General features: G+C 38.3%; 1 protein-coding gene across 2 annotated transcripts in view; it reads left to right on the plus strand.

Moving 5' to 3' along the window:
* The first annotated feature begins 2,567 nt into the window (after positions 1 to 2,567).
* LOC116729394 (whirlin-like) overlaps positions 2,568 to 26,134 on the plus strand; it is a 54,683-nt gene continuing 31,116 nt past the window's right edge. Inside the window, exon 1 of one of the 2 annotated variants that reach the window (XM_032577899.1) lies at positions 2,568 to 8,399. In XM_032577899.1, coding sequence (XP_032433790.1) covers positions 7,710 to 8,399 — 690 coding nt within the window. In that variant the 5' untranslated portion in view covers positions 2,568 to 7,709. The remainder of the gene's footprint in view (positions 8,400 to 26,134) is intronic. The other variant, XM_032577897.1, reaches the window with a different exon arrangement.

Below are 26,134 nucleotides of genomic sequence, written 5' to 3' on the forward strand. Positions count from 1 at the left end.
GGACGGGGAAGATTTCAGCCAGCAGATCCAAATAGTTCATCCAATAGTTTGGGATAATTTTAGGAAGTTGCTCTTGGAGAACACTTTGACCCCTCTCTTTATTCATGATAGTGTTGTTGGCCTGAACTGTGAGCAGGCCCACTTAATTGAGAAGGAACCTCAAAGGTCTCACTATTTTTTCTCAGGACAGATGATTTTTACTATGTCCTAAGCAAAGTCCTAAAAGACCTTTTGACTTGTCTTTGCTATTTATCTTTCTACTTCAGTCTGTCATTGTTGGTGTTTTGGTTGGTGTCGTATGATGAAACTATTTATGTCATGGTTGGTGGTTGGTGATGGACCTAAATGCAGAGGACTGGAGGAGTAAAGTAGTGACATGTTCTCTGTGCCAAGGCTTCAGAGCGTGTCAAGTGATCCAGGAGGATTTTTATGAAGTGCGTATCGACACTTGCGTTGATGGAGCAGGCGGTGAAGTTTGAAACCTCGTATTCTGACTGTACCACGTGACTGGTTCAAGAACAGGTTCATCAGTTTTCTTGTGAATCAAAATAAATGGCAAAACGCTATTGTTTCACCATCACATTTTCTTATGTTAGGACTTTATTGCGTATGGGTTTGCAATTAATTTGAGCAAACCCTGTCCTCACATAGTTCACACATTGTAATAATAATAAAAAACCATTCAGGATCCTATGTTCTAATTTCTTCTTATTTCTGATGTTTTCAAATGTGACGTGTTGTGGTCAAATGAGCTGCAATGCATTTCTGACCACACCCTTACTCACAAAGCGCATATGAAGAGCCTCTGTGCCCTGTGAGCTCGAGCACAGTAAAGGTTTTTATTTTTAAGGTATACATAAATAAATAAGCTCACAAGGTTTGTGACAAACTTGGCACCAACAAGCCCACTCACGTTACAATCCTCTCCTGCATTGTTTTACATAAACAAATTAAGACTATATTTAGAATTTATGTATTAGTATCATAAACATTAGTTACTTGTTTATTCAGTTTAAGGTTTCACATATCACGTTGCAGTGTTGTATAGTAACGAAGTAAAAATACTTCACTACTTTACTTAAGTATATTTTGGAGTACTTCATACTTTCCTCGAGTATGAACATTTTTGATGACTTTCACTTTTACTTCACTATATTTCCGAACTTAATTGCATACTTTTACTCCGATACATTTTCAATGTGTGGTTTAGTTACTCGTTACAAAATAGCGCAAGAGAGAAACGCAAGTGTTTTGACCCCACCTACTGATTAGCAAGTAGCAAGTAGGCTACCGAACAAAGTCGGTACCCTACTTGCCTGGTCTTGTTCATCACCACCAATAGGATACACCTGTTTCGCTTCTCCCATTAAACACAAAGCAAGTCTCGCAATCAGCAGCAGCCACATGGAGGAGGAGACGGAGACCACAACGACTGCAACTACGTCGGACACGGCTCCAGGGGAACCACCAGCTGGTGATGAGAGCCCATGGCCTTATTTAAACACAATACACTCTTTCGTGGGTGTTAAAGATTCGTCGTACTGCATGCAGTGTATGTTATACCTGCCCGAAGATGTGGAAATTCTATCTTACAAAAACTCCCCGTCCAACTTGAAGAAACACATCGAGGTAACTTCTTATGAAACGGTTATAATCCTCCTGTTTCAGTAACTGTAGCTTGGTCACTAGGCACTACTGTGAAATCTTGACCATAAATGAACTTTGTTTGGCATTGTTTCAGTTCCACACGTGGTGTATTTAGCTTAGGCCTAATGTTGACTGTAGCAGGCTACCTAGACTCCTCTGTTCAAGGGGGGACAGAAGCCATAGCGATAGCAATTTAGACTAAATTTAACGAATATAGGAAAGGCATGCAAGTTCAAAACCAGGTTTACAGATGCCAATAAGCTGCATTTCCCTCCCAATTCTTTTTTTCTTTTGCATAATGACCAGTTGTGTGCACCACCTACTGTAGGATTGACTGATTCACTGATTTGTGAAGTAGAGTAATCGTAACAGCTCTTTTTCTTCATGTTGGCCGCATTTTCTGTACTATTTATTTTTCTCATTTTCAGCACTGACCTTACTTGAAGGGAAAACTTAAGGCTTACAAAAACTTTGTATTTTCTGTCCTGGAGGGTATACTAAGAAGCTGGTTCAGTTGTAAAGCAGGTTAAGTTAACCTTGTGCTATAGGTAAAGCACCTAATTTTCTTAACTAAATGATGCCTGCAGGTATATCTATTAGCAGGTTTAATTTTGCCTGCACTTGGTTGTGTACATTATTTTAAGTGTATCTGACAAGTTTACCAAAATATAAAAAATGTCATTCAAACTGCATTTGCTTTGTTTTACTTTTTACTTGTACTTTTCATTACATTACTTGAGTACATCCATTTTTACAGTAATTTCCATACTTAAGTACAAGAAGTTTCAGATACTTTAAGACTTTAACTCAAGTAACATTTCAGTCAGTGACTTGGACTTTGGTAAAAGTCATATTTTGGAGAGGTACCGATACTTTTACTTGACTCTGAGATTTCAGTACTTTATACAACACTGTCACGTTGTTTTCACGTTGCCTATTTTACATTTATTGTTCACTTGATGTCACAGTGGAGCAAATGAATCTCCTCGGTGCGTCGGCTCATGAGTCGAACAGTTGGATGGAATGCTTCAATGCTTCATGAAGCTTCATCTTGCCATCACTGGCAAAGAGTAATGATAAAAAATATTTAATGAAAATGAAATACAAAAAACCATAGTATTCTGGGCAAAAGACAAAATATTAAATCCAAAGAAATCCAGAAGTAGACAAGAGGCGAGCACAGGGAAACCAGGGTTGCAACAGAGAAGTGACAAGAGTAGACATGAGGATTTGGAGAGTAGTGAGTGAAAAAGACAAGCTTAAATACTGGGAGGTAGAATGCAGAACAAAAGACCTGGTCTGATGAGCTAACGGGTTGCAGGGAGCAGGAGGTAGACTGAGGAGAGAGAGAATACACAGGGTACTAGAAAATTAATCTAATATAAAGAATAACTAAACTAAAGAAATATAAATAAAGTATACAGACAAAGAATAACTAGAAACAATAAATAAACTAGACTTACTAAGAAAGAACTAAACTGGAAATGGAATGAGGCAGAACTACTAAAAAAAAATAAATAAATAAAAAACTAAGGCACACAAAAAATGACAAAACCCAAAACCAAACTCAAACAATCCCAGATCCTTGTAATTGATGTTCCAAACATCACCGTCTTTGTTTGCAATATTTGATTCTTCAGTCAAGTAAGGCTTAAATAAGCTGACAATTTACCACTGATCATTAGGTTAACTTGATTACTGAAGTTGGGAAACAGGACTTTGTTTCTTTAGTCATGTACCAGTTCAGCACAGGTTGTTTTATGCTCTCAACCAACATGCTCAAAATCTGACTCACTAAAGCCAGCTGTTCAGTATGAATCATGATTCTTAACTATAAATAAATATGTTGGATTCAGGCCATGACTCCCCACTAACTCTACATCTGTTCTCACATTATTACAGCATTTAGAGCTCAGCTTTGTCTCCAACTACAGCTAACTGTGTTCTGTTCCTGGTTTTCTGTATCTTTTTGTTTTTTTTACTTTTTATTCAGAGTTTCCAGTGCAAATCACATCACATACAGTACATCATACATGTAGTGCATAGTACAAACTGTATATGTACAACCTCTCATACTGTGCTCCATAGCGGCTTTGTTTCTCCACAGTACAGAAAAAGAAAACTAAATGAGTTTAGAATAGAGGCGAGTATCTCCTCCAACATAGCAGTCGCAATCCCCATCAGCAAGTTACCTGAGCCAGTCTGCTGAGAACTTCAAGGCGTATCTCTTCAATGTTGTGACAAGTTTTAAATTTTCTTGAGGACTGAACTCCTCAAGCAAGTCAGTTCTGACTAGTATGATTTCCACTTTTTTTCTTAGCAATAGCTCTTTTGTACCCATTGGCTAAAGTCATAGATTCCACAGAGGTTATGAAGAGTGAAGATAATCTAATTGCACAAACACAACACTAAGGAGATAGGTAACTTCAGAGAATCATATTATGGCACTGTTAAGAAACAGTCATCAGCAAAAAATTTACTTTATAGCATCAGTGACATAAAAAACTGTACTTTTCCACTAAAACAAAGGAAAGCACCACTAAAACTGTAGATACTGATTCTGTTCTACATGCAATAACAATCCCCTGTATTGTTAATATATCTGGAATAAGATGTGTTGAAAATTTAAGCCTCTTCTTCCAAAGAAAGCATCCAGGTCTGCAAACATATGTTATAATCTGATATCAAACTGAATATTTTGTGCCACAATACCAAACAGTGTATTTGGTACAAGAAAATGTCAGAGCCACAGTAAAATGTGATGATATAAGATTTGACCAGAAGTTTGAGGACAGTGAGAAAACAGACAAACCAGACTACACTAAGCCAGACTAAGATTAATTATTTGGTGTAGGGAGGAAGGAAGCCCTGTCAAGACTGAGTTGCAAAAATAATGAGCCAAACCTGTGCCATATGCATCTGTCTGCAGCATGGAGTGCCATGTCCCCATTAAGGAGGCAAACACAGACTGGATAGCTGCAACTGCTGCAATGCCTTAACGCCTCTATGACTGTAGCATCTGAACTCCACTCTACCAGGGCTTGCAAAGAGTTTGCCAACTTCTTTAGAGATAACTTAGAAAAATTAGAGGGCCAGTCAACGTCAACATCAAATCCTCTGCCAATGACATGCAAAAACATAACAAATAGTGAGAAAATGGCTAATCACATTACAAAGGTTTAGAAATGAGCACATACTGAAATAAGCAAAATGCAATAGAAACATTTAGTAAACTAAATCTGTTGAAGCAATAAGAAAACTGCATGATGATTTGAAATGCTGTAATTTATGGTAATTTTTGTTTTCAAAAGTCCTGACTTAAAAAGCTCCTAAAAGGCCCAGCTGTGCTGACATAGTGAGGAGTCAGATTCCTGGCAAGTGACAAGCATCTCTCCTCGCAGTCTCCTTCTGTGAATGGGACAGACAGAGGAGGCTCTTAACTGTCGAGAGGAGGAAGACAAACTCTGGTATTCTAATAATAGATGCTTAAAAATAGCCTCAGGGTTGGGTTTGACAGGGAGATGATAACTGCTATAATGCAGCTTGATCAGCTAAAAGATGACAGACAGACACCCACTGTCACCTGAATCCAGATGGAGCAGCCATAGTCCCATCCCACTCAGATGTTGAGTAGTTCACATTTATTTCACAGGGTGATGTGAAGAGTTAAGAATAAATACAGAGGAGTGACATTGATAAGACATACCATGAAGAGGTTGGAAAGAGTGGAGAGTGATGGCCAGTTTGCTAAAAACCATATGAGATTTTAGAGGGTAAACACTTACTAGATAATGAGCAGCAGCATGGCTTTCTGCTGAAGTGGTGGTTGCCTTGACAATGTTGATGGAAAAGGTTAGAAGAAGCTGCTTTGTGTCTGTATGACTCTAGAGGCAGCAGATGATCAGATGAAAAGAGATGAATGTTGAAGTGTGAGGAAGTTATGTGTGGGAAAGAAATATGTGAGGGCGGGCAGGACATGTACAACCAGGGAGATAGTGGTGAGGTGTGTGAAGTGTGTGATCAGAGTGACAGATGTCTTCAGGGAGGTGATGGGGAATGTGTCTGGCATCAGCTCTCAGTCTCTGGTTAAAATCACGACAGGCTGATAAGAAGTCAGGAAGGAGTCTCCATTGACTATCTTGTTTTCATATGACATTCTGATGGCATCCTTATGTATCTGTGGGGAGCAGCCTGGTGAGGATGATGTGAACTGAACTGAAAGTCAGAAGAAGACAACATGTGTGCAAATGAGGCAGGGAGGGAAGCTGAAAGATGAAGAGGTTCCACTTTTACCTGAATTCAACTAATGAACCTCCACATCAGTTCTGCGTGTGTTAGATGTGTCTCTGTTCCAGAACACCTGATTCAAATGACTGCATGACCTCCTCTGTATGCCAGAAGCCTGTTAATCACCCACTTATTCAAGTCAGGTGTCTGGAAGAAGGGAAACACCTAGAATATGCTGTGAAATGGATCCTGGGGACCGGGATTCAGAAACACTACTCTAGTGAGACAGTTGCGTTATCCACAGTTGCTCAGCTTTTTTACATGGTCAGTTGGACATAGAGTTGCAGGAGAATGAGCAGACTATGATCCAGTAAAAAGTCCATGACATAAACTTGTTTTTAGTAGCACTCATAAATCATATTACAGTGGCCAGTTAGGTGACTGTGGAATCTGTTGCTTTACAGGTGCTCATAAAAAGTATTCCCTTGAATTGGATGTTTTACCTTTTTTTACTGTTTTTTACAGACTTTTTTTAGTCTACACGTTATATTTGATCTGTAAGATGAAGCTATGACAGTCATCTCATCTCATTAGCTTAACAGAGAGTTAGCGACTTCATTGGGTTAAAATGGTAGAAAAGATTTGTACATTATCAGCATAGCAGTGAAAAAACAGATTGTGTTTCACGTTGACAGATCCTGAAGCCAGAATGTAGATATAAAACAGGACAGATCAAAAGAATGGAAAATTCTGTGACTAACTGAATTTTCCAAAGATCCAATTTTCTGTGGTCTCTCTGTGGGATCCAGCAGTACCAGTACATGGACATGTAGCATCAGGTGCCCGGCTGATTTCATAGTGAAATTTTAAAAGAGCTGACTCTGCACTGTGTCCAGATCTGAACCTTGACAACTTCCACTGAGCCAGGTTCTGCTGCAAGGGAATCGTTTTTTTCCACTCTCACTTCCACATGGATGTGTTGCATTTACTCAATAAGCATCATGCAGTATGATCAAGTGATTCTGATTGGACTTTATAATATTTGGGGAGATATGTAATATGAATGACATGAATGCCATGATAAAATTGTATTATATAATAGTACAACAATGATCATGATCATCATCATCATCATCATCATCATCACTTATCCTGGTCTGTTTTTAACGCTCATATTGTTGCTGTACTTTCAATCAGCTGTGTGACATTAGCTTCAGTCTTCATTTAAAGAGTGGTGAGTGGCGTATGGTAGTTTCCAAGCAACACGCACTGCCATGGTCATACAAACTTGCGTCATTTCCTACAAAGACTCCAGAGCGCGACCCGTTCCGCGCTCTCTTCCAGCTGCGCTCACAGAGAGCTTCGTCGCAGAAAGGAGAAGATTCTCTTTTCGTAGAGATATTCATAGTTAGAATATGGTTATGCGGTTTTTCAAATAGGCTTATTGAAGATTCACATGAATGAAAACAGTTTTTGTTGCGTTTGATATATTTCATCTCACCGGACAATCAGAGTCGCAGCGGTGCGTCCCGTTCAGAACCCCGGTGCAGCTAGTGTTGAGCCTGCAATAAAGAGAGGACGGAGCAGCAAGTTGCCCTCTGATTTCGGAGCTGGAGAAACGTAGACCTCAGATGGGAAAATGTGTTTCTTTCCGTGACAAGCTGAGCGCACTCCAGCGCCATTACGCACATATATTACCGGTCACCTGTTGATGCCTGAAGCTCGGGGAGCTGTTTAAATTTGTTGGTGGGCGACGTGAAGTGACCGGCGCTGGACCAAATGCCCGATCCGTCCACAGGACTGCATGGCACGCTGTTTCTCCGTTATGCGGTAGGATGAGCGCTGATCTGGAGCGCGCTTCGCCCAACACATCGGTGAACTCGGCCGGCGTAGGGAGCCGTGCGCTCTCGACAAATGTCCGAAGGCTCCATAACACACTCAATGTGCTGCTAAGTGACCTGGAGAGAGAGCAATTTATCCACTGTCTAAATGTTTACCACGCCAAACGCAACGTTTACGACCTGGTCCAGACTCTCAAAGTGATTCTCAACACGCCCGCAAAGCGACAGCTGCTGCCCATGCTGCGTCTCGTCATCCCCAGGTCCGACCAGCTCCTCTTTGACCAGTACACCTCCGAGGGGCTCTACCTGAAAACAGACCTGCTGCCCAGCAACGGCAGCGCGGAAAGCTTCGGAGATGAGGGCGATTCCACTCTGCAGTCGTATATCAGCTCAGTCTGCGAGCAGCCTCTCACGACGACTTGTCCGGAACCGACTGTTTCCACGGCCCCGCTCTTCAGCGAGGGCCTCTTCGGAGAAGTGCGTCAAGTTACCCTGACGCGCTCCAGGAGCCAAGAAGGTCTAGGTTTTAGCATCCGCGGGGGCTCAGAGCACGGCGTGGGGATCTACGTGTCGCTGGTGGAGCCGGGCTCATCGGCCGAGAGGGAAGGACTGAGGATCGGGGACCAGATAGTAGCAGCGAACGACTCGGTGTTTGACTCTGTCTCTCACACAGAGGCGGTGAAGGTAAGTAGGGGTTCACACATGTGGGAATATGTTGATTTGTGCAGCACGGTCTGAGTAGATGGCTGTTTTTGTAGACTGCTGGATGAGGCGGAAGCAGTGAACCATGCTGTCCTGACCTAAAACAGCAGCAGTGTGGGACAGTTTTTCTCCTCTGTAGCCAGGGAGCCTCATCCCTTTTTCTAAGTTCTTCAGCACCGATGAGCTTCACTCTGTCTTCCTGCTCTGCTACTACAGTAAAGGCTCCTTCTGCTTCCGTTTTAAAAACAGAAAACAACAACTAACTTTAATGCTGCTGATTATTTTAATACATGGGGTTAGATTCTGTAAACTCTTTCTTGATGAGTCATGAAAAATATTTTATCCACTTAAATAACTATCAAAAAATGGCTAAACCAATTTCAAAACTGACTGGGACAATGTTTTATGGCATACAAGGTAGTCATGCTTTAATATATTAATTTTTGATTTATTTTATTGCAAAATCTGACTAGTTTGTTTAAAACCATGGAATGCTGATAGTTATTCATTATTAACAACACTTTCTTTCTTTCTTTGCATGCTAATAATTATGGTAACCCTAATCCTTTGAGAGTCTAAGAGGTTTGGTGGAAAAGGTGATAAGCTCCAAAGTTTCAAACTATTCACTACAAATTGGTTTTGAATATCAGGAGAATCAGTCTTTAGTTTCAGTTGCTGCTTCATGTGTTAAAAAGCATCTGGCTGATATTAAATATTCACTGTAAAACATTTGAACTGTATTTAGTTTTGTCACTCTATCTTCTACTCTTTAAGTCAAATAAATGTAATAAATTTAGAGAGTTTTAAATTTTGAACATAAGTGTGTGTTTATGAAAGATAAACTTATCTTTTATGCATTTTGTAAAACCTCCAAGAGTTGAATAAACTAGAGTTTTTAGGTTAGCACTTAAAAAATGAAAAAAGAGAAAAAACGGGAGAGGAAACTATTTCCCAGTGTGTTTAGCAGCATGTTTTTATATCCCGTGTTGCACCGTGAGTGAGATGGAAGTGTGTTAAGGCAAATGCTTATTTAAATACAACTGACAGGTTGCTTAGCTTGAGGATGATGTTCTGTTCACACTACATGTTTCAGAGCAGAATTCATTGTGATATTTAATACAATTCAATATCAGATCAGAAATTTTGTTCATTCAATTTAAAACAAGTATTAAAATTATTCTAAAGTAAAATAAGTAGTTATTTTAACTTGATATTGTGAGTGAAAATAACAGAGAAATGTGGCTCTCAGATGAGGGAAGTTTTTTTTCCCTGCATATTGTGAAATAATTATTTGCTTTAGATTGCAGCATTAAGTTAAAACTCACCATTCAAGATTAAGAAACTTAAAAAATAAAACAATGTTTAGATAGCTTGTCTCTTGTCAGATTAACTTCATGAACTTTAATTTCTGAGTTTAAATCAAAAAATCTTCTTATTGACTTAAATTGCAGCAGGTGGACTTTCATTTTCAAGTTAAGCCACCTTCAAATGTTTTACAGTGTACATGGTTATTGCAAGGAAAGTCTTGTATTCTAAATCTAATTAGAGATTTCCTGGATCACTTGTTCAACTAATTTAAACAAGATGCACTACTTTATTCATGCAGTAACAGAATGGGTGGGTGGGGGGATTCTCAGTTCAAATTTGTTTGTGTTTTCCTGTGCCAGTTGTGGAGAAAGTACTCAAACAATGTACTTAAGTAAACGTAGAGAGTACTGGCTTTTAGAAATACTTAAAGTATTAAAAGTAAATGCACTTGCTGAATATATAACCTAATGGCTAATACAATATCATTAAATGTCTACCTATCATATTTAATTTAATACATCAGCAACGTGCCATGTTAATGAACAATGTTGCAGATAAAGCATGTTTTTATTGCATTTACTTTCTGTGACAGTTTAGATTTAGATTTGTGATTCTGTGCATCAGATTTTCAGGGATGACCTGCGTCGCTCTCGCAGTCCTTAACACTCATTTTCAATAACTTAGAATATTTATGAAAAGTTCATGAATTTCAGTAACTCAGCTCACAAGTTAAACACATCACACAGATTAATTCCCCACAAACTGTTTTCAAGCTTTTATTTGTTAATGAGGATGATTTGTTGCTTATAGCTAGTGAAAAACATGACATTTCTGATTATATTCCAGACCAATAAAGAAAACCTTAATGCAGAAATGTGGGTCCAATGAAAGATATATTTAATACCTGATTAAGTTGTTTTCAAAAACTGACAAATGAGCCTCATCGGAACCCATATACTAATTTATTGACTATAACTGTAAATGTTAATATGAGATAGAGTTTATTCACATGGCGCTAACATTAGTTCAGTTTAACATTACCTGGGACATTGGCAGGTGACACTGCGCTCCATGTGCCCCCGACCGCAGTTATCAATGTTACTTGTCAGTTCATGCGAGGTTAGAACAATTTAATTGTAATTAAATACAGTAAGGAAATACTTGAACTTTGTTACATCCCACCTTTGACCTTAACAGAAGTGTCCAAGAAGCAACATGTTGGAATGCCTCCTACTTTTCCTGCCATTCACTCCTTACACAGCCTTACAGACTCTTAGGCTCCCTTTCTCTGACCCTACATGTTCATATTTACAGTGGAATAAAGAGCTCATCTGTGATGTAGCTTGTGTAAATTTTTAATCTAAATTTTATGAAGAAAGTTGTCACAAAATACAAATATGCTTTCCTAATTGTGTGACTGTGCAATCTAAATGGTACAAATGCCCAGCTTAATATCTCGATCTGTCTGTTGCACTAAAACCACAAAGTACAGATGAAGGAAAAAACATCTGATTCAAAAAGCTTAATAAATATTCACATCTGTGTGGTTTAGGGTGATGGAGGACCAAGCTAGTTGGAAGAGACTTCACAAAAGGCTCAGTCAAAGGTCTCAAAAAGCAAAATAAATATGTTTCTACACTGTCGTCTGGTTGGTTATAAATAGCCATATTGAATCCCAGCTCTGTTGTCCCAGACATTAATGTGTTTTTCTGTGTCTTTGAAGCACCTGTCTATGGAAATATTTTTGTGACCTTGCAAGCTTTTCTCACTTAAACACAATCAGTTTGTAGAGATCTCTGCACAAACACACTTTTTCTACAGGCTGCACAGTTCAGGCCTCGGGCGAAAGCTTATTTAAGAGGAAATAAGAGCTTCTTTTTTTACCTGCAATCAACCCAGCATGATGGGAACAGCCTGAGTGGCTTCTTTTATCTGACAGTACAGAAGATGTGTTGCAGCTTATTTTCTACACCCCATTGGGCAAATAGGACATTCTCTATGTTTGTTTCAAGTAGTGGAGGCAGGCAGTGATCTCAGTTTGCTATCTGCAAACATATATAGAAAACTAGCCTAACATAAATACTGGCATTAAGACTGACTTGCATGGTAATTGTATTTTGGATTATAACCTAAAAGTCCAACATATTTCATTAACAATGTATGTGATGAACCAACACAATTTAGTATATAATTTTGAGGTGGAAAACAAAAGATAGTATCTTGTTGTATAGTGGTTGAGTTGGACATAAAAGCAGAAGGGCAGATGCAGCAAAGTAGATGAAGAATGTTTAATAGAAAATGAAGAAGAAAACTTACAAAAATCACAGCAAAACAAAAACAGGAATCCAGGGGGAAATGTACAAGTTCTACATATACTATGCAAAGTTTCAGAAGATGTTTTTATTACTTTTGGGGCTATTCAAAAAATAAATAAATTATCAAGTTAATTGTGGAGTCTGCCAGGTACTCCACAATTAATTAAGATTTATTCATTGCATTTTATTTAATTAATTGCATTTTAATTGAAGACTATATAGACAAAAAAGGCAGCATTTTCAATTTCTAATAATAGACCTTTCCAGCTCAGAAAGATCTATTATTAGATCATTTTTTGAAGTAGAAATTAACCCTCGGTGTTGATTTCGGATGTAGCTTGTGCGTCAGAATGTCACCTATTGAACTGGTGTTCCACAAATACCATGTTCCATCTGGAACCTTTGTACGTAAAATAAAAAAAAAATTAATTAACTGTTTTACAACTTTTAATGCATTAAAATCTAAGTAATTAATTAATCAACATTATTTCATTAAAGTCCCGGCCTTAGGGTTATGTCTGTTTTTGAACTACCTTTTTACTCTTCTTCAGTTCAGTGTTTGGCTGTTTTTGAGAAATTACTTTTCTTTTCATTTTGTTTCTGAGGCTGAACTCTGACATATGAACCATAAGGGCAGAAAAAGTAATCTAAACTAAAACTATCAACTCGTGATAATCAATAAAGAACATCTTTAAAAATACCAGGGGCACAGTAGCAATTTGACAAACAGAATTTAATATTGTATCTACACAGACCTATTTGCTAAAAACAGCATGAAGAAAATGAAGAAGAGATAGTGGACGTGTTTCAGAAAAGATGTTAAAGGCAGAGCTGGCAGGGGCAAGTGAAAGAGAAAGTAAACAGAAGAATAATGGAGGTAAAGGGTTGGTGTTTGGGGTACGAGATTCAGACAGATTGACAACAGAAGGAAAAGCTGTTAGATGTCTTTTAAAAATATATTTTTTAGGAAGGAATTGCACATCTTTAAATACATACTAAGCTATTCCAGATCACATTTGTGAGCTAAACTACATAAATGCCCTGTTTTTTTTTTTGTTTTTTTTTTTGGCAGAGCGGTCACCTTGACTTGCCATCACTGTAACGTTCCTCTGACTCAACCCTCTCTACTTCATGCTCATGCTGTCTCTTCTTCACCTCTCGTCTCCAGTCTTCCATATTTCCCTGGTGACAGTGGTGTGTACACTTTTCAGAGACTTGGACAGAATACTAAACAAGGAGACTTTCCACAGAGGAATGTGTATGAACAGAATCCATCTGGTCACATTGGGTTCAAGACGGAATGAATATTCAGCCATGTTTGCTCTGGAGAGGGAACATTGATCAGCACATATTCACTTCTGGGAACAATTGGAGTAAGGAGAGCAGAAGATTTGTGAATGTTGTGTCTCCTAGTAAAGCTAACTGAGGAAAGGAGAAACAAAGATTTAGAAGTAGACAGAAAAGTAGCAATGTAGAGTTAAAAACTCTTTGTACACAGAGCACAATCTGCACAATCTGCTCTATTATTGTATAACAGATACATCTCTTAGTTTAAACTCGAGAAGAAGATTCAAATGTCAGATCAGAGGATTTTTATTTACATTTGGCTTCTTTTTCCTCTGCATTTCTCTGAAATGAAATGCATAACTTTTTAAAATTTATTTACTTTTATATAGTAAAAAAGTTGACTTTTTTACTTGTAAAGTTGTACTTTACTTGTACAACTTTACTTGTTGTACAAGTAACTTTACTTGCTTGTACAAGTCAAGTTTTCTGCTCTCTTAAGCCACCTCAGCTTTTGCCCAAACTTGAAAAAGGCTTTCTTCCTCCAAAGAGATGCAGGAACAACTGACTGATTTTTTTTTTTTTTTTTTTAGATGAATTTCATCAGCAGCATATGAACAGGCAACATGCATTGTCCATATGAGTAGGCAGCAAGAGTCATGAGTAGGTTGACAACAAATAGATAGGAGACATATTAAGTACATATAACAGTAAGTTCATTTTAACTTTAATTAACTAGTTTCTCAAGTAATGATTTAATAAAAAATAATTTTACGTTAACAATAAATGAATAAACAAACCATGTTCTAGTGCAACTAATCTGTTTTCAAATACATGAAAAGCGTTCATGCATCAAACAATAAATCTATATATAAATCTGCAAGGTGCGTGTCAGTTGGGTGGAGGTGATTAATACATTCAGAAGTGTTGGATTTGCTTATTTAACTTGATGGTAAAAATCACAAGAGGTAACTAGAAAATTTCGGAAGAAATTTAGCCGGGGCCTGCCAAGGCGCGCCCGTGGGGTTCGGGCCCGGCGTCGTCACGCCACAAATCGGCGTCGACGCTAAAGAACGCCGTGACGTAATCAGTGGCACGCGGAGAACCGCAAGAACGTTAAGTGAGGCGGACGTGCACCATTCGGTACGATTTAAAATGTTGTCAAGGCTTTTATTTTGGAAGTTTTGTTAAACTTCATTTCAAAGGGCCAAACTAATCCCATGCGTAATAGTCCTTGGGTTAAAATAGTTATATAATGCTCAAAACACAAGTAGCTGATGTAAAAAAATGCAAGGCTTTTATTTTGAAATTTTCAGTATGCTTCATTTTTAAGTTCCGAACTAATACCACGTGTAAGAGTGCTTTGGATGAAAAAGTCAAAAAAAGCCAAAAAGAGCTATTACCTCATGTAAAAATATTCAAGGCTTTTATTTTGAAATTATTATTATGCTCCATTTTAAAGTTCCAAACTAATCCCATGTGTAACAGTGCTTTGGATGAAAAAGTCACACAAAGCCAAAAACAGCAATTACATGATTTAAAAATATTCAAGGCTTTTATTTTGAAATTTTCATTACGCTTCATTTTAAAGTTCTGAACTAATACCATGTGTAACAGTGCTTTGGATGAAAAAGTCACATAAAGCCAAAAACAGCAATTGCCTGATGTAAAAATATTCAAGGCTTTTATTTTGAAATTATTATTATGCTCCATTTTAAAGTTCCGAACTAATCCCATGTGTAACATTGCTTTGGATGAAAAAGTCATATACGGCCAAAAAGAGCAATTACGTCATGTAAAATATTCAAGGCTTTTATTTTGAAATTTTCAGTATGCTTAATTTTAAAGTTCCAAACTAATCCCATGTGTAACATTGCTTTGGATGAAAAAGTCATATACGGCCAAAAAGAGCAATTACGTCATGTAAAATATTCAAGGCTTTTATTTTGAAATTTTCAGTATGCTTAATTTTAAAGTTCAAAACTAATCCCATGTGTAACAGTTACTGAGTTAAATCAGTTATATACAGCCCATAGCAGCAATTAGTTGTAAAGGCCAGTTCAGTCAACCTCTGTTTCAACTGAGGGTTCCACTATAGATAGAACTACAATGATGCGTATTTGTAGTCCAAACCAGCAGCCAATAGCCTCTTGAGATCCGTTGCTATGGCAAATAATGGTCTCAGCAGGGTGTGAGCTCTGAGCTCTGAGCTCTCAAACACACAATTGTGTGTTTGAGCAAACACGTTTTACTGAAAAGAAGCATTGGAAACAAATCCTTCCTGTTCGGGAACCGTAATACATATTCGAAAAGCGTTTTAAGCGTATGACAGTTCAATGTGTCTTCTGCGATAGTCCCGAGATTCATATCTGTACCTCACTCAGAACATTTACAGCGATGAGAGAAAGAAATGTTGTGCCCAGATCTGAACCGAGATCGGCTGTCACTGTAATTTGAGCAAAAATGAGAAAGTTTGGGTCGCTTAGAGGCAAATTGTGGACAAACCGTAACTGGTATCGACGAGCCGTCTTCACTTTCGAAGAGATCACAGACGTATCTACAAAATGAAATTTGAATGGCATTTCTAGGTGAATTTGTGACGACACAGCAAATCCTCAAAAATAGGGTATTTCTAGGATTTTTCCCATTGAGTTATAATGGGGTTTTTTTCGTAGTTTTTTGCGAATTATGTCGCCACGTTAAGCCCAAATCCCACCAGAAGTAATAGCTCCAATGGCGTGAATTTTCTGCACGTTTTGATACCTCATTTGTAGGTGTGCACCCAGCGGTATGAGCCGCATTAACGGTTACGGAAGAAAAATAAAGATTAAAGAGACGCTTCTCTCCGACAATAGTAATAGGTTCCTGCCATTGCTTTGCATGGCAGGCCCCAATGAAGGAGAACCAAACAGAGCAAGAGGAAAGAATTGGCTGAAGAAGCTGGTGTTTGGGCTGCTGCTGCCATTTTCATCTACATAGTGAAACAATGAATGACATTTACCTGAACGACATTGATCTGGTAAGTAATTCTGTAAATAGCTCTGTGTCCGCTCTCGCAACAGCCGTTTTGGGTCTGGTCTTTGGTCCGGTGTCGGGTCTGTGGTTTCACTTTCAGTACCGGTGGCAGTAGCAATACCTCCATTGTCATTCCAAAGGGCTTCCAGCACCGTCTATATGTTTCTTCCCGTGTCTTTTGCTGGGTAGACACTGGCTGGACGTAGGCACTTTGTGGATAAAAACTGTTGACACAGCATTTGTTTTTAGCTTGCAAAGGAAACGACTACCTTTTAGAGCCTTCATCAGTTTTGCTTCTCTCTTCTGAGAGCACAAATGTAGGTCCTTTGGAAGTTGTGTTTGGCTCTTTTCCACTGCGCTCTTCTTTTTTTGTTCATGTAGAAAGCGATGCAGACTCACCTCAATGTCTATATATATATTTAAATTACAGCCAACAGCAATTCAGTGTGGCATTGTCTAAAATTACACTAGTCAAGCCCAATATGATAAACAACACAACTCATGTACAGTTAGCCTTCCTGTGTTTACTCAGTAAATTACACTACGTCATTAACCCAGCATGCATTGCGCAGGTGAAAAAATTATGATCTTCGGGGGAGGGGGGAAATATTACAAAAGATATAATTTTTTAAAAGTAATTATTAGTTTTGACGTATCACAAACAGCAATTTTTTAATTAATAGGAAAATTACTACATTTTTAGGCCAATATGTTCAACTAATCGGGGATCCCGTTAAAAACTCTTGCCGGCTGTTGAGGTTATGAATGAAGGCTCGTCAGCCAGCACTGATATGAGCAATTTAACAGCCATGCTTAATGATTGTTGTCACACCACACTAACCCTGAGTTAGTCATCACATTGCCTTGCATAGAGGCAATTATGTTGATGTTTCTTGGATTTCGTCCTCATTAAATTAATCATTGCAGGTTTGATGAGAGGCAGGTTGCTATCTTTCAGATTGGAAACATGGAAAGGTTTTATAAAATTTAAAGACAGGAAGAGAAATGGGATTTTAGCTTGAAATGACTTTCATTGTTATTTACAATATTAAGGATGTTTTGTAGTGTCAAAAAATTTCCTAGGCAACAAAAAATAAAACTGCAAGGCTTTTTACTGCAGCTCCCAAAGCCTTAGAAATGGTTTTATAACACTTTTCAGGCTGATAATTGTCTATGACTCTGTTTTTCATCTGTTATTGAACTTCTTTAAACCAGGGCACAATGTGTTTAGTTAATTAAAATAGCTTCTTTGGTCTTATTTTGCATTTTGATTTTAATTAGTAGAAATGCTTAATTTGAACTTTTCTGAGTAGAATGTAGCCAGTCTATGACTATTTATAAACAATGACATCTACATTTCAGTGCATGTGTGCAGGGGTGTGCACGTGAGTGTGTGTGGGGTGTAGGGCGGCGTGTGTGTGTATTTGTTTAGAGAATAAAAGATTGTACATTAAAAGCCAAATGGCACTTGTTCAAGCTCTCAACAAGTCCAAGAAAAAACCAAAAACCTTTTCAGAAGATTATTCCATGACGGATTTAGGAGGGTATTATATCATTAAGTATTTGAGTGGGAGAAGTTATCCTTTGCTGTCAGTTTGATAAATCAGTTGTGATTTATCTGTTTAATATTATGAACAAACCTTGCTGAGTACCTGGCTTCCTTGGCTGCGTTCCCTATCAAACTCTGCTGCTGGAAGATGTTGTTGTCAAGTGTCCTTGAACAAAGCCCAAAATTTTATAAAGCACATATTTCAGATAACAAGCATAAGTATGTGGGAGGGGCCAATGGGAATCTGCTCCCTGATGAGTTCTGTAGCCACACTGGACCACAGAGGAGAAAAGCTGTCCCGCTGCTGTATGGTCTGTGTGTTCATGGAGTTTGGTTTCATGCTCCTCCTTATTCCGATGTCTCTTCAGGGATTCACTACATGTTTAGAGCACAAAGGTTAAAGTCTAGTTGTCAGTCTGGAAAGTCCCTGAGGCTGGAAATCATATTACTGTGATATGTTCAGCAGGAAACTGTTCACAGCTATTTATGTTTAACCTGGTGGAAATCTATATTCTGTCTGCTCAGCAGCTTTATACTGGGAGTGCTGGTGGTGACACTTCTGACTTGAATGGTTTAAGTGTGAAGGTGATTTTAAAAAACAGCATCAATGTGTATTAAAAATACTCATGACACTCTGTTTCGTTAAGCTCTGCAAAATTGTCCAAAACATTTATTAAATATTAATCAGTAATCATTTCCATTAATATCAATGACATTTTTTCCATCTTGTTTTTAAAGATGCCTCCTAATCGTCAGTTGAACATATGAACACTAACTGACTTCTACACTGAACTGCTGCAGTAAGTAGAATAAAGCAGAAAGGTCCTGGGGGTCAGTTGTGGGGCTCACTGTGTGCAGAGACTGTTGTCCTTGATGCAGTTGTCCTCAAAACAATGTTGAGAGTTCAATTCCTTTCTCAGACTGTTGGCTGTGTATCTTTCTCTTCACTCTCCTCCTTCTTTACTGTTTAATGGAGGCTGCTAGAGCATAAAAAATTCTTTAAAAACAGAAGTGAAGGCAAAGTCAAAAATCATCAAATTTATTCTTGATTTTGAACGTTTATTTTACCATTGAAATTTTAATACAAATACTGGAACTTTTGCACACTCATTGAGAAAATGTTGATTATGCAGTTTGGCTTATTTCCTATAGATAAAAACAGAAAATTATGGATAAAAAAAAGGACCTGCCTAAGTAAGTGTGAAAAATGGTCATGGAAAAGAAAGCAGCTGGCAGTGGACATTTGAGCTGACAGTCAATTTAACTCAATGAACCCTTAAACAACAGACACACCATCAGCACAAAGTACCGTAATACTGATCTATAGAACTTTTAGGGTTTTATCTGAAAACGGGGTTGATGTAGATATTTCAGCATTTTGCTTTGAATTGTAAGAGGGATATTCAGTGTTATAAAATAGTTTTAATATACTCTGCATTTATTGGAGGGGATGATGTTACATATTTAATTTGGATTGATGGTCAGAAATAACACAGGGATTGATCAGTCTCAGGTCACTCTTCCTATCTCTTTATACAACTGAAACACCACTGCAAGTAGAATACAATAGAAATATCCTTCATTGTTCCACAATGGAGAAATTTCTGTGCAACAGTAAATGTCTAAAATGTTCAATCTGCTAGAGCAGGAGTCTTCAAATCCAGACCTGGATCCAGGTTGGTGTGCTGCATCATTTAGGCCTGGTTTTCACAAACATACAATGGAGTAAAACAAAAATGATTTCAATACTTTTCATTTGAAAACAGAATTCTTTTTCTTTTGTTTTGCTCTGTGAACATTGTTGTATTTCCAAGACTGCAACTTTTTATCGTATCTAGATTTTGTCAAAAAATATACATTAAAATGTACACTGTGTGCACAATTACTCAAGTTGTAGTTTTGAGAATTAATTTTATTGTTGAACAACTCCAACGCTCTCCAAAATGTTAATAACCTCTCAAACCTGAATATTTAAGAAAGTAAAAGTGAGAGTTTGGCTTTCTTAGGACAATATCTGTGTGCATGATTACTGGACAACTATTTGTGTGCAGAATTATTATGCAACTAAATTAAAACTGAAATTTTTTCCAATCTCACTTTTTTATTGTCTCCGGTCTTTTAACATCTGCAGTAGGATGCTGTTCATGTTCTCTCAATCATCAGTGGCTAGTTCCATCTTCAATGCAGTGGTGTGCTGGGGTGCTGCAATGAAGGTTAAAAACTTATAGACTTAACAAATGGATAAGAAAGGCTGAGTCAGTTGTGGACATCAAGAAGATCAGAGCTATCAAGGATGATGCATTTCATCCCCTCTACAGTGTGGTGGACAGTCTGAGGAGCAGACATAACCAAAGATTACTGCAGATGTGATAAAAAATGCTACACTTTTCTGCCTGAGACTATCAAACTTATAATACATACATAGTCTCTAGAGCTGGGCGTTTTAAATGTTGAATATATATTTCGTCGTATACTGAGCAATATGTGTGTGTCCATAGGACTATCCCTACTCATTATTTGTTGTTGTTGTATGTTTATTCTTATTACTTTATTTATTTATTTTAATTTTTATTGTGTGCTATGCTGGTACAAACAAAATTTCCTCCCCTTAGGGGATCAATAAAGTATTATTAACTTATCTTATTATCTTATCGCATAGCGTGACTGACCAGTACTGACGTTGACACTGGCCTTTTGTCCTGGATGTTAGCTCACCACCAGAATAAAAATATACCCATCCACTTTTATCATAGACATAACTCTCTCCCTACCACTCTCTATTCACCTACCCATCCTGCAATGCGCAAGTCCCACAGAGAGCTCTTCCTCCACCCACTCCAACCCAGCTGAAGCACTGCGTGGAAGCTTATATAGCCTAACTCGCACAAGAGTGTCCCTTCCCTCTGCCAGTTCCAGCACTGATCTTTGACTGTCTCAAGCTACAGATGATGGGCCCGCAAAAACACCAGGACTAAAATAGACAAGCAGCTCCTAGAATCTATTGTTGGAATCCAGAGCTGAACAAAGTGAATGGACTTGCCTGCGGAGGCTTCCTTTGTCATACAGCACTTTCTCTCTGTCATTTGTTAGACAAGCTCTAGTTGCAGACTACCAAAGCTCCCTATAGTTTATCTGGGTTATTTTTCTATTGCCTGGTAGAAGATAGAAGATCTGAATACCTTCCTGTTCATCAGCTTACTGGTTAGTCTTCTGTTATGGGAATGATGACCTTTGTGCTTTGCTTCACAGAAAATGATCAGATTTACTCTATATTGCTTTGAAAGAAGAAAAAAAAGAAACCCAGCACAAATTTACATGAAATAATTTAATTTATTCAAATGAATTGAAGGTAATCTTAGTAAGTTTATACTAATATGTGAAGATAGTTCATCCAAAAAAAACTTTCTCTGCTACAGTTCGAAGGTCCCCATGTACCAGGTACCCGACTTAAGCTAGAAATTTTATTTTAAAGAGATAAAGAAACTGAGGCAGAAAGGAGACAGAACCAAAGCAGAGCCATTCTTGTAAAATTCCTGAAAGGATATGCATATGTTGTCTGTTTCTTTTTATGCATTTACTTTCAAACAGAACAGTCTAAAAACACATTTTATGAAAAGACAGGATTCTTTTAGGTCATTTTCTACACCCTAAAATAATGTTTAAAGTACCTCAATGAAACTGGATAAATTCAGCTGCTGTGGTAAAATGTTTCAGGCGGATGGAGCTGAGTATGAGAATACCTCTCTGCCCATCTCTGTTTGAACTGAAGGGACATTGTAGCTGATAAAAGCCTCAGAGTGCAGATCATGGAAACTAATGCACTTTAAGTATATCCTCTTTGACGCAGCTGAAGTCTAACAGCAGCAGAATAATGTGATAACAGACTTTAACATAAATGGAAATGTCTTACATGTGCAGTATTAATATTGAGGTCTTCATGTTCTCTGGTTAGATGGTAAGAATTTCTGTTTAAGATTTGAGTTAAGGCACTTAAGATTCAGAACACAGAATTTGTTAGACAAGCGGTTTTATAATAATGTATTAGGAATATAATAACCTTAACACCGCAGCAGTTTGTTAAGCAAATATTCACAAGGTTGCTACTGATTTTTTAAAACTTTTGAAACCTTAAACCTATAATTTGCAGAGTAAACATGCAGAAATAACATTACTAAATCTCATGCTTTGCCAACCAGATACTTTCCTCACTTTGGGATGATAATTCCTGTGGTCAACAGTATCACAGGCAGTAGTAAGATCTAACAAAAATAAGACTATAATTCTGCAGTCTGCAGATATCAAAATGCTACTTGTCCTGGTTTCCCACATTCTCTCTACTTTATGATGTCAAACTTCTGCTTGAGTGGTTTTGCAATTTTCACCTTTGCACTTGCAAGCAGCTTCCCTGATGTCTTCTCTAGCCTTCACTGTTAAGTTTGAAAAAGAGACTACAGATTTAGATATATGAAGTGGTAAATTTTTAGATTTAATGAATCACATGTATTACAAGTTAATAACAGAACCTAACAAAAAACTAGTGCAAACTGTACTATTAGTGTAAAATGTAGTATATTTTACACTAATAATAGTAATGTAATTAAAGCTGAAAGCAGCATTAGCGGCAGCTCAGCCTCATGGCGACTGCAGGAGCTCCAGCACCCACTCCACCCGCTCACCACCATTGACGCTCTGACGCAATTTCCACACCCGTCCACTAGGCAATACACATTGATGTGAACAGCATCTGATGATGCACAAAAAAATCTGGTGCAGAACGGTTTATGTATTAAGGAAATATAGGTTTTGGAATAACCTAGGGGGCACAGTGGAGTTAAATTACAATTTATTACTATTGGCCTCTTTAGAATGTAACAAAGGTCAATCATAGCAAGTTTGGTCCGAGTCGGATGATGCATGTTTGATTTAGAGACAACCGTATGCAAACAGCGAGGGATTAGAATTTGTCATTCAGCCACGCCCACATCACCAGCCAGCCCCTGCTATCACCAGAGGCCAGTGTTGAGAGGATTTACCATCATGTTGTTCTATTTCAATAACACAGGTTGAAATCTGCATGAACCATATAGTTAAATTAAGAAAGTTCCACCAAGCGAGCAGGAAAACATGTGACTTCCTGTTGAAAGGGGGCGGGGTTAAGGTGATGTCACTAATTGACCATGTGAATGTGATGAGCTCGGGTCGGTGATGTCAAAAATATTAGCAGCGCCATCATTTTTACCAGATATATCTATTAAATACACTTAAAATAAAGCTGAGAAAACTGATGTTTGCCACATAAATTCTCCGTGATACAAATCTATAAACAGTTTGGTTTCTGTTAGTTCTGTCAAGATGCAAGAAAGGGCAAATTTCTCTTATACTGGTCAATCATTTTATTTTAAATATGCTGTAGGAGCCGTAGCATGATAACTGTTATAAATATCATCACGTTTTACGAACAGAGGGGATTAGTTCAGTTTTTGTCTCTTGTTTGACTTTTAGGAATTGCAGCAGCTGCAGTGCGCCGCAATAAAGGTGCAATAAAACTGATAAAAAGGTGGAGAACAAAACTAGACAAAATGACTTCTATTCTGCTTTTTCTCGCTCTGTGTGTCAGCATTACCCTACACGTGGACCCATTGTCATGGCAACCGACAGCCAACAGCTCAATGAGCTTTTTTTCCCCACACAAAAGAGTACGCAAAAACACCAAAACAGAACATCCAGTCCGTTACATTATGTCGTCAGGCTTGATGTTTATATTGTGATTATTGATAAATTTTCACCTGAACACAGCTTTGTGTGATTAGCTGATTTAAATAGCTGCTGGCGCAGTTGGTAGCAATGTTGCCTTGCAGCAAGAAGGTCCTGGGTTCAATTCCTGGACCGGGGTCTTTCTGCATGGAGTTAGCATGTTCTCCCTGTGCATAGTGGGTTCTCTCCGGTTACTCTGGCTTTCTCCCACAGTCCAAAAACATGACTGTCAGGTTAATTGGTTTCTCTAAATTCTCCCTAGGTGTGTAGCTTGTGTGTGCTCTTGCGCATGGTTGTTTGTCCTGTGTCTGTCTCTGTCTTGCCCTGTGACAGACTGGCGACCTGTCCAGGGTGTACCCTGCCTCTCCCCCGGAATGTTAGCTGGAAATAGGCACCAGCACCCCTCCCGACCCCACTAGGGACAAGAGTGTACAGAAAATGGATGGATGGATGGATGAATAGCTGCTCTACTGATGACTTGGTGTGCAGGTTGTCCTATTTTAGTGCTAACAAAACCAAAACACACTGAACTGCACAGCACATGTTAAGGTTATCAAAGTCAATAGCAGGCTAGCAACATTTAGGCTAGCATAACTAACTCACTTTTTCCTCACCTGTTAAATGTGAAACCCTTGAACCTTGTTATCTATGGCTGTCATAGGGTTGAATTAACCGCTAAACATTGTGTCCTTTTTTCAGATTCTTTGCGTGATTGTGGTTTTTTCCTGACCACCGATATTCCTGACCCAATGAACAGCAATGGTGCGTGTGTGGCGCACAATTAGCCACGTCAGGGGGCGCTGTAGAGCAGTTTGGCCGTGCCCACTTGCGATTCCATTAAAATTGCAAAATTTTTCGCGGGTATAATTTTGAGCAAAGTTTGGTGAGTGTTTGAATACATTTAGGCCCCAAATTTACATTTTCGGGATGATAAAAAAAGAAGAATTCCTTTAGATACAATAGACCTTCGCAGCGCTTCGCCTAATTCAAATAACAGTGGAGATTTTTTATCAGATTATTTTTCTTTTTTATGTAGTACTTTTATACCAAACTGCTCTAAGAAACACTGGCCTCACTTTATTTTGAACTTTGGAGAATTAATCACTCCATATTTTCATGCTCTCTTCTCAAATGATCTCATGCTCCCTTTGGCTTTGCTATTTAGATGGCTGCAGTATTTTGCTTTTGCTGTCATATTTTATTGTATCATTAGACCAGAAAAGAATTAGCAGAGGCTTGGAGGCCATGGTGCTATCTATGACCTCTGATTCACACAGGCCTGTTATAGAGCAAGAGCACCAGGAAAGAGGGAAGGCCAGACCCTGACCTCATTTGGAGGAGATCCTGCTGCAATATTCAGCTTCAGGATGAAAACTAAGTCAAAACATTTCATTTTAGGATCTTATCTCAGGCTGCACAGTGGTGCAGTTGGTAGCATTCTTGCCTTGTAACAAGACTGTCCTGGCTTCATTACAGGACTGAAAAAGCAATATCCTAACATTATTCTAAGCTTATTGAAAAACTTGTCTTGCTGATCATGATTTCAAATTGTATTGACGTTTCAGTCAATCTCCATCCTTTTGAACATGTTGCAGTTCATAAACTTTAAAACTTGCTTAACTTTAATTGTTCATATTTTCCTCTAGTTGGATAAGTTGGATATTGTGGCTATGATGGTCACTTCAGCATGAACAGCATGCTGATCCCGCAGTGGGTTCTGGTTAGGACTGCAGACTGACTATTCCATCCTCTCCACTCCCAGTTTGTAGAGTTTGATAAATCCTGCACTGGCATCTACTAAGACAGTTGATAGTGGAATTTCCTCTTGATATTGCTGCTCATTGGCATTGTCTGCAATGATGAGAAGCCCTGTTTTCTGAGTGAGGCTAATGCAGACCCACACCATCATACTGCGACAAGCAAATATTATTTATTATCTGCTGATAGGGTTTGGCAGATTTCTAATGGCTCCAACTTAACTCTGCTTCTCAAACAAGCAATTTTTTTTAACATATGTTACGCCACTTTCCAATTTAGCACTAAGAATTATTACAAACAAAGCTAGCAAAACTAATATGCAAATTTCCTTACTTTTTGTGCAAACTATAAATAAACCTTGATTTGTGTCCATTCTAATCAATTTGTTATCTGACATATAGTAGCTCATCATACAGTTATGAGCTCATGTGCTCATTGTTTATCTTAACAGTGAGGCTGATAAATTAGCACACTCAGTACTATTTTGTAACTGCCATTCTTAGCAGATGGCCTGAAGAACTGTGTGACAGCATCAATATGTTGAGATGGTTCAATTTCCTCTATGCCACAAACTTCCATTTCAGCACTTCTGCATTTTTTAGCCAAATAGAACACTTCTGGCACGCAGGCAACAATATGTTAGCAATGGCTCCTTGGTGGTTGCAGGGCTATTAATTATGCTTATTGACCCTTTGCACGTGACGTCACTGTCTTCAAAACTTGCCCCGCTCCGC

The sequence above is a fragment of the Xiphophorus hellerii genome, chromosome 12, assembly GCF_003331165.1.
Source record: "Xiphophorus hellerii strain 12219 chromosome 12, Xiphophorus_hellerii-4.1, whole genome shotgun sequence".
In the NCBI taxonomy this organism is placed as follows: domain Eukaryota; kingdom Metazoa; phylum Chordata; class Actinopteri; order Cyprinodontiformes; family Poeciliidae; genus Xiphophorus; species Xiphophorus hellerii.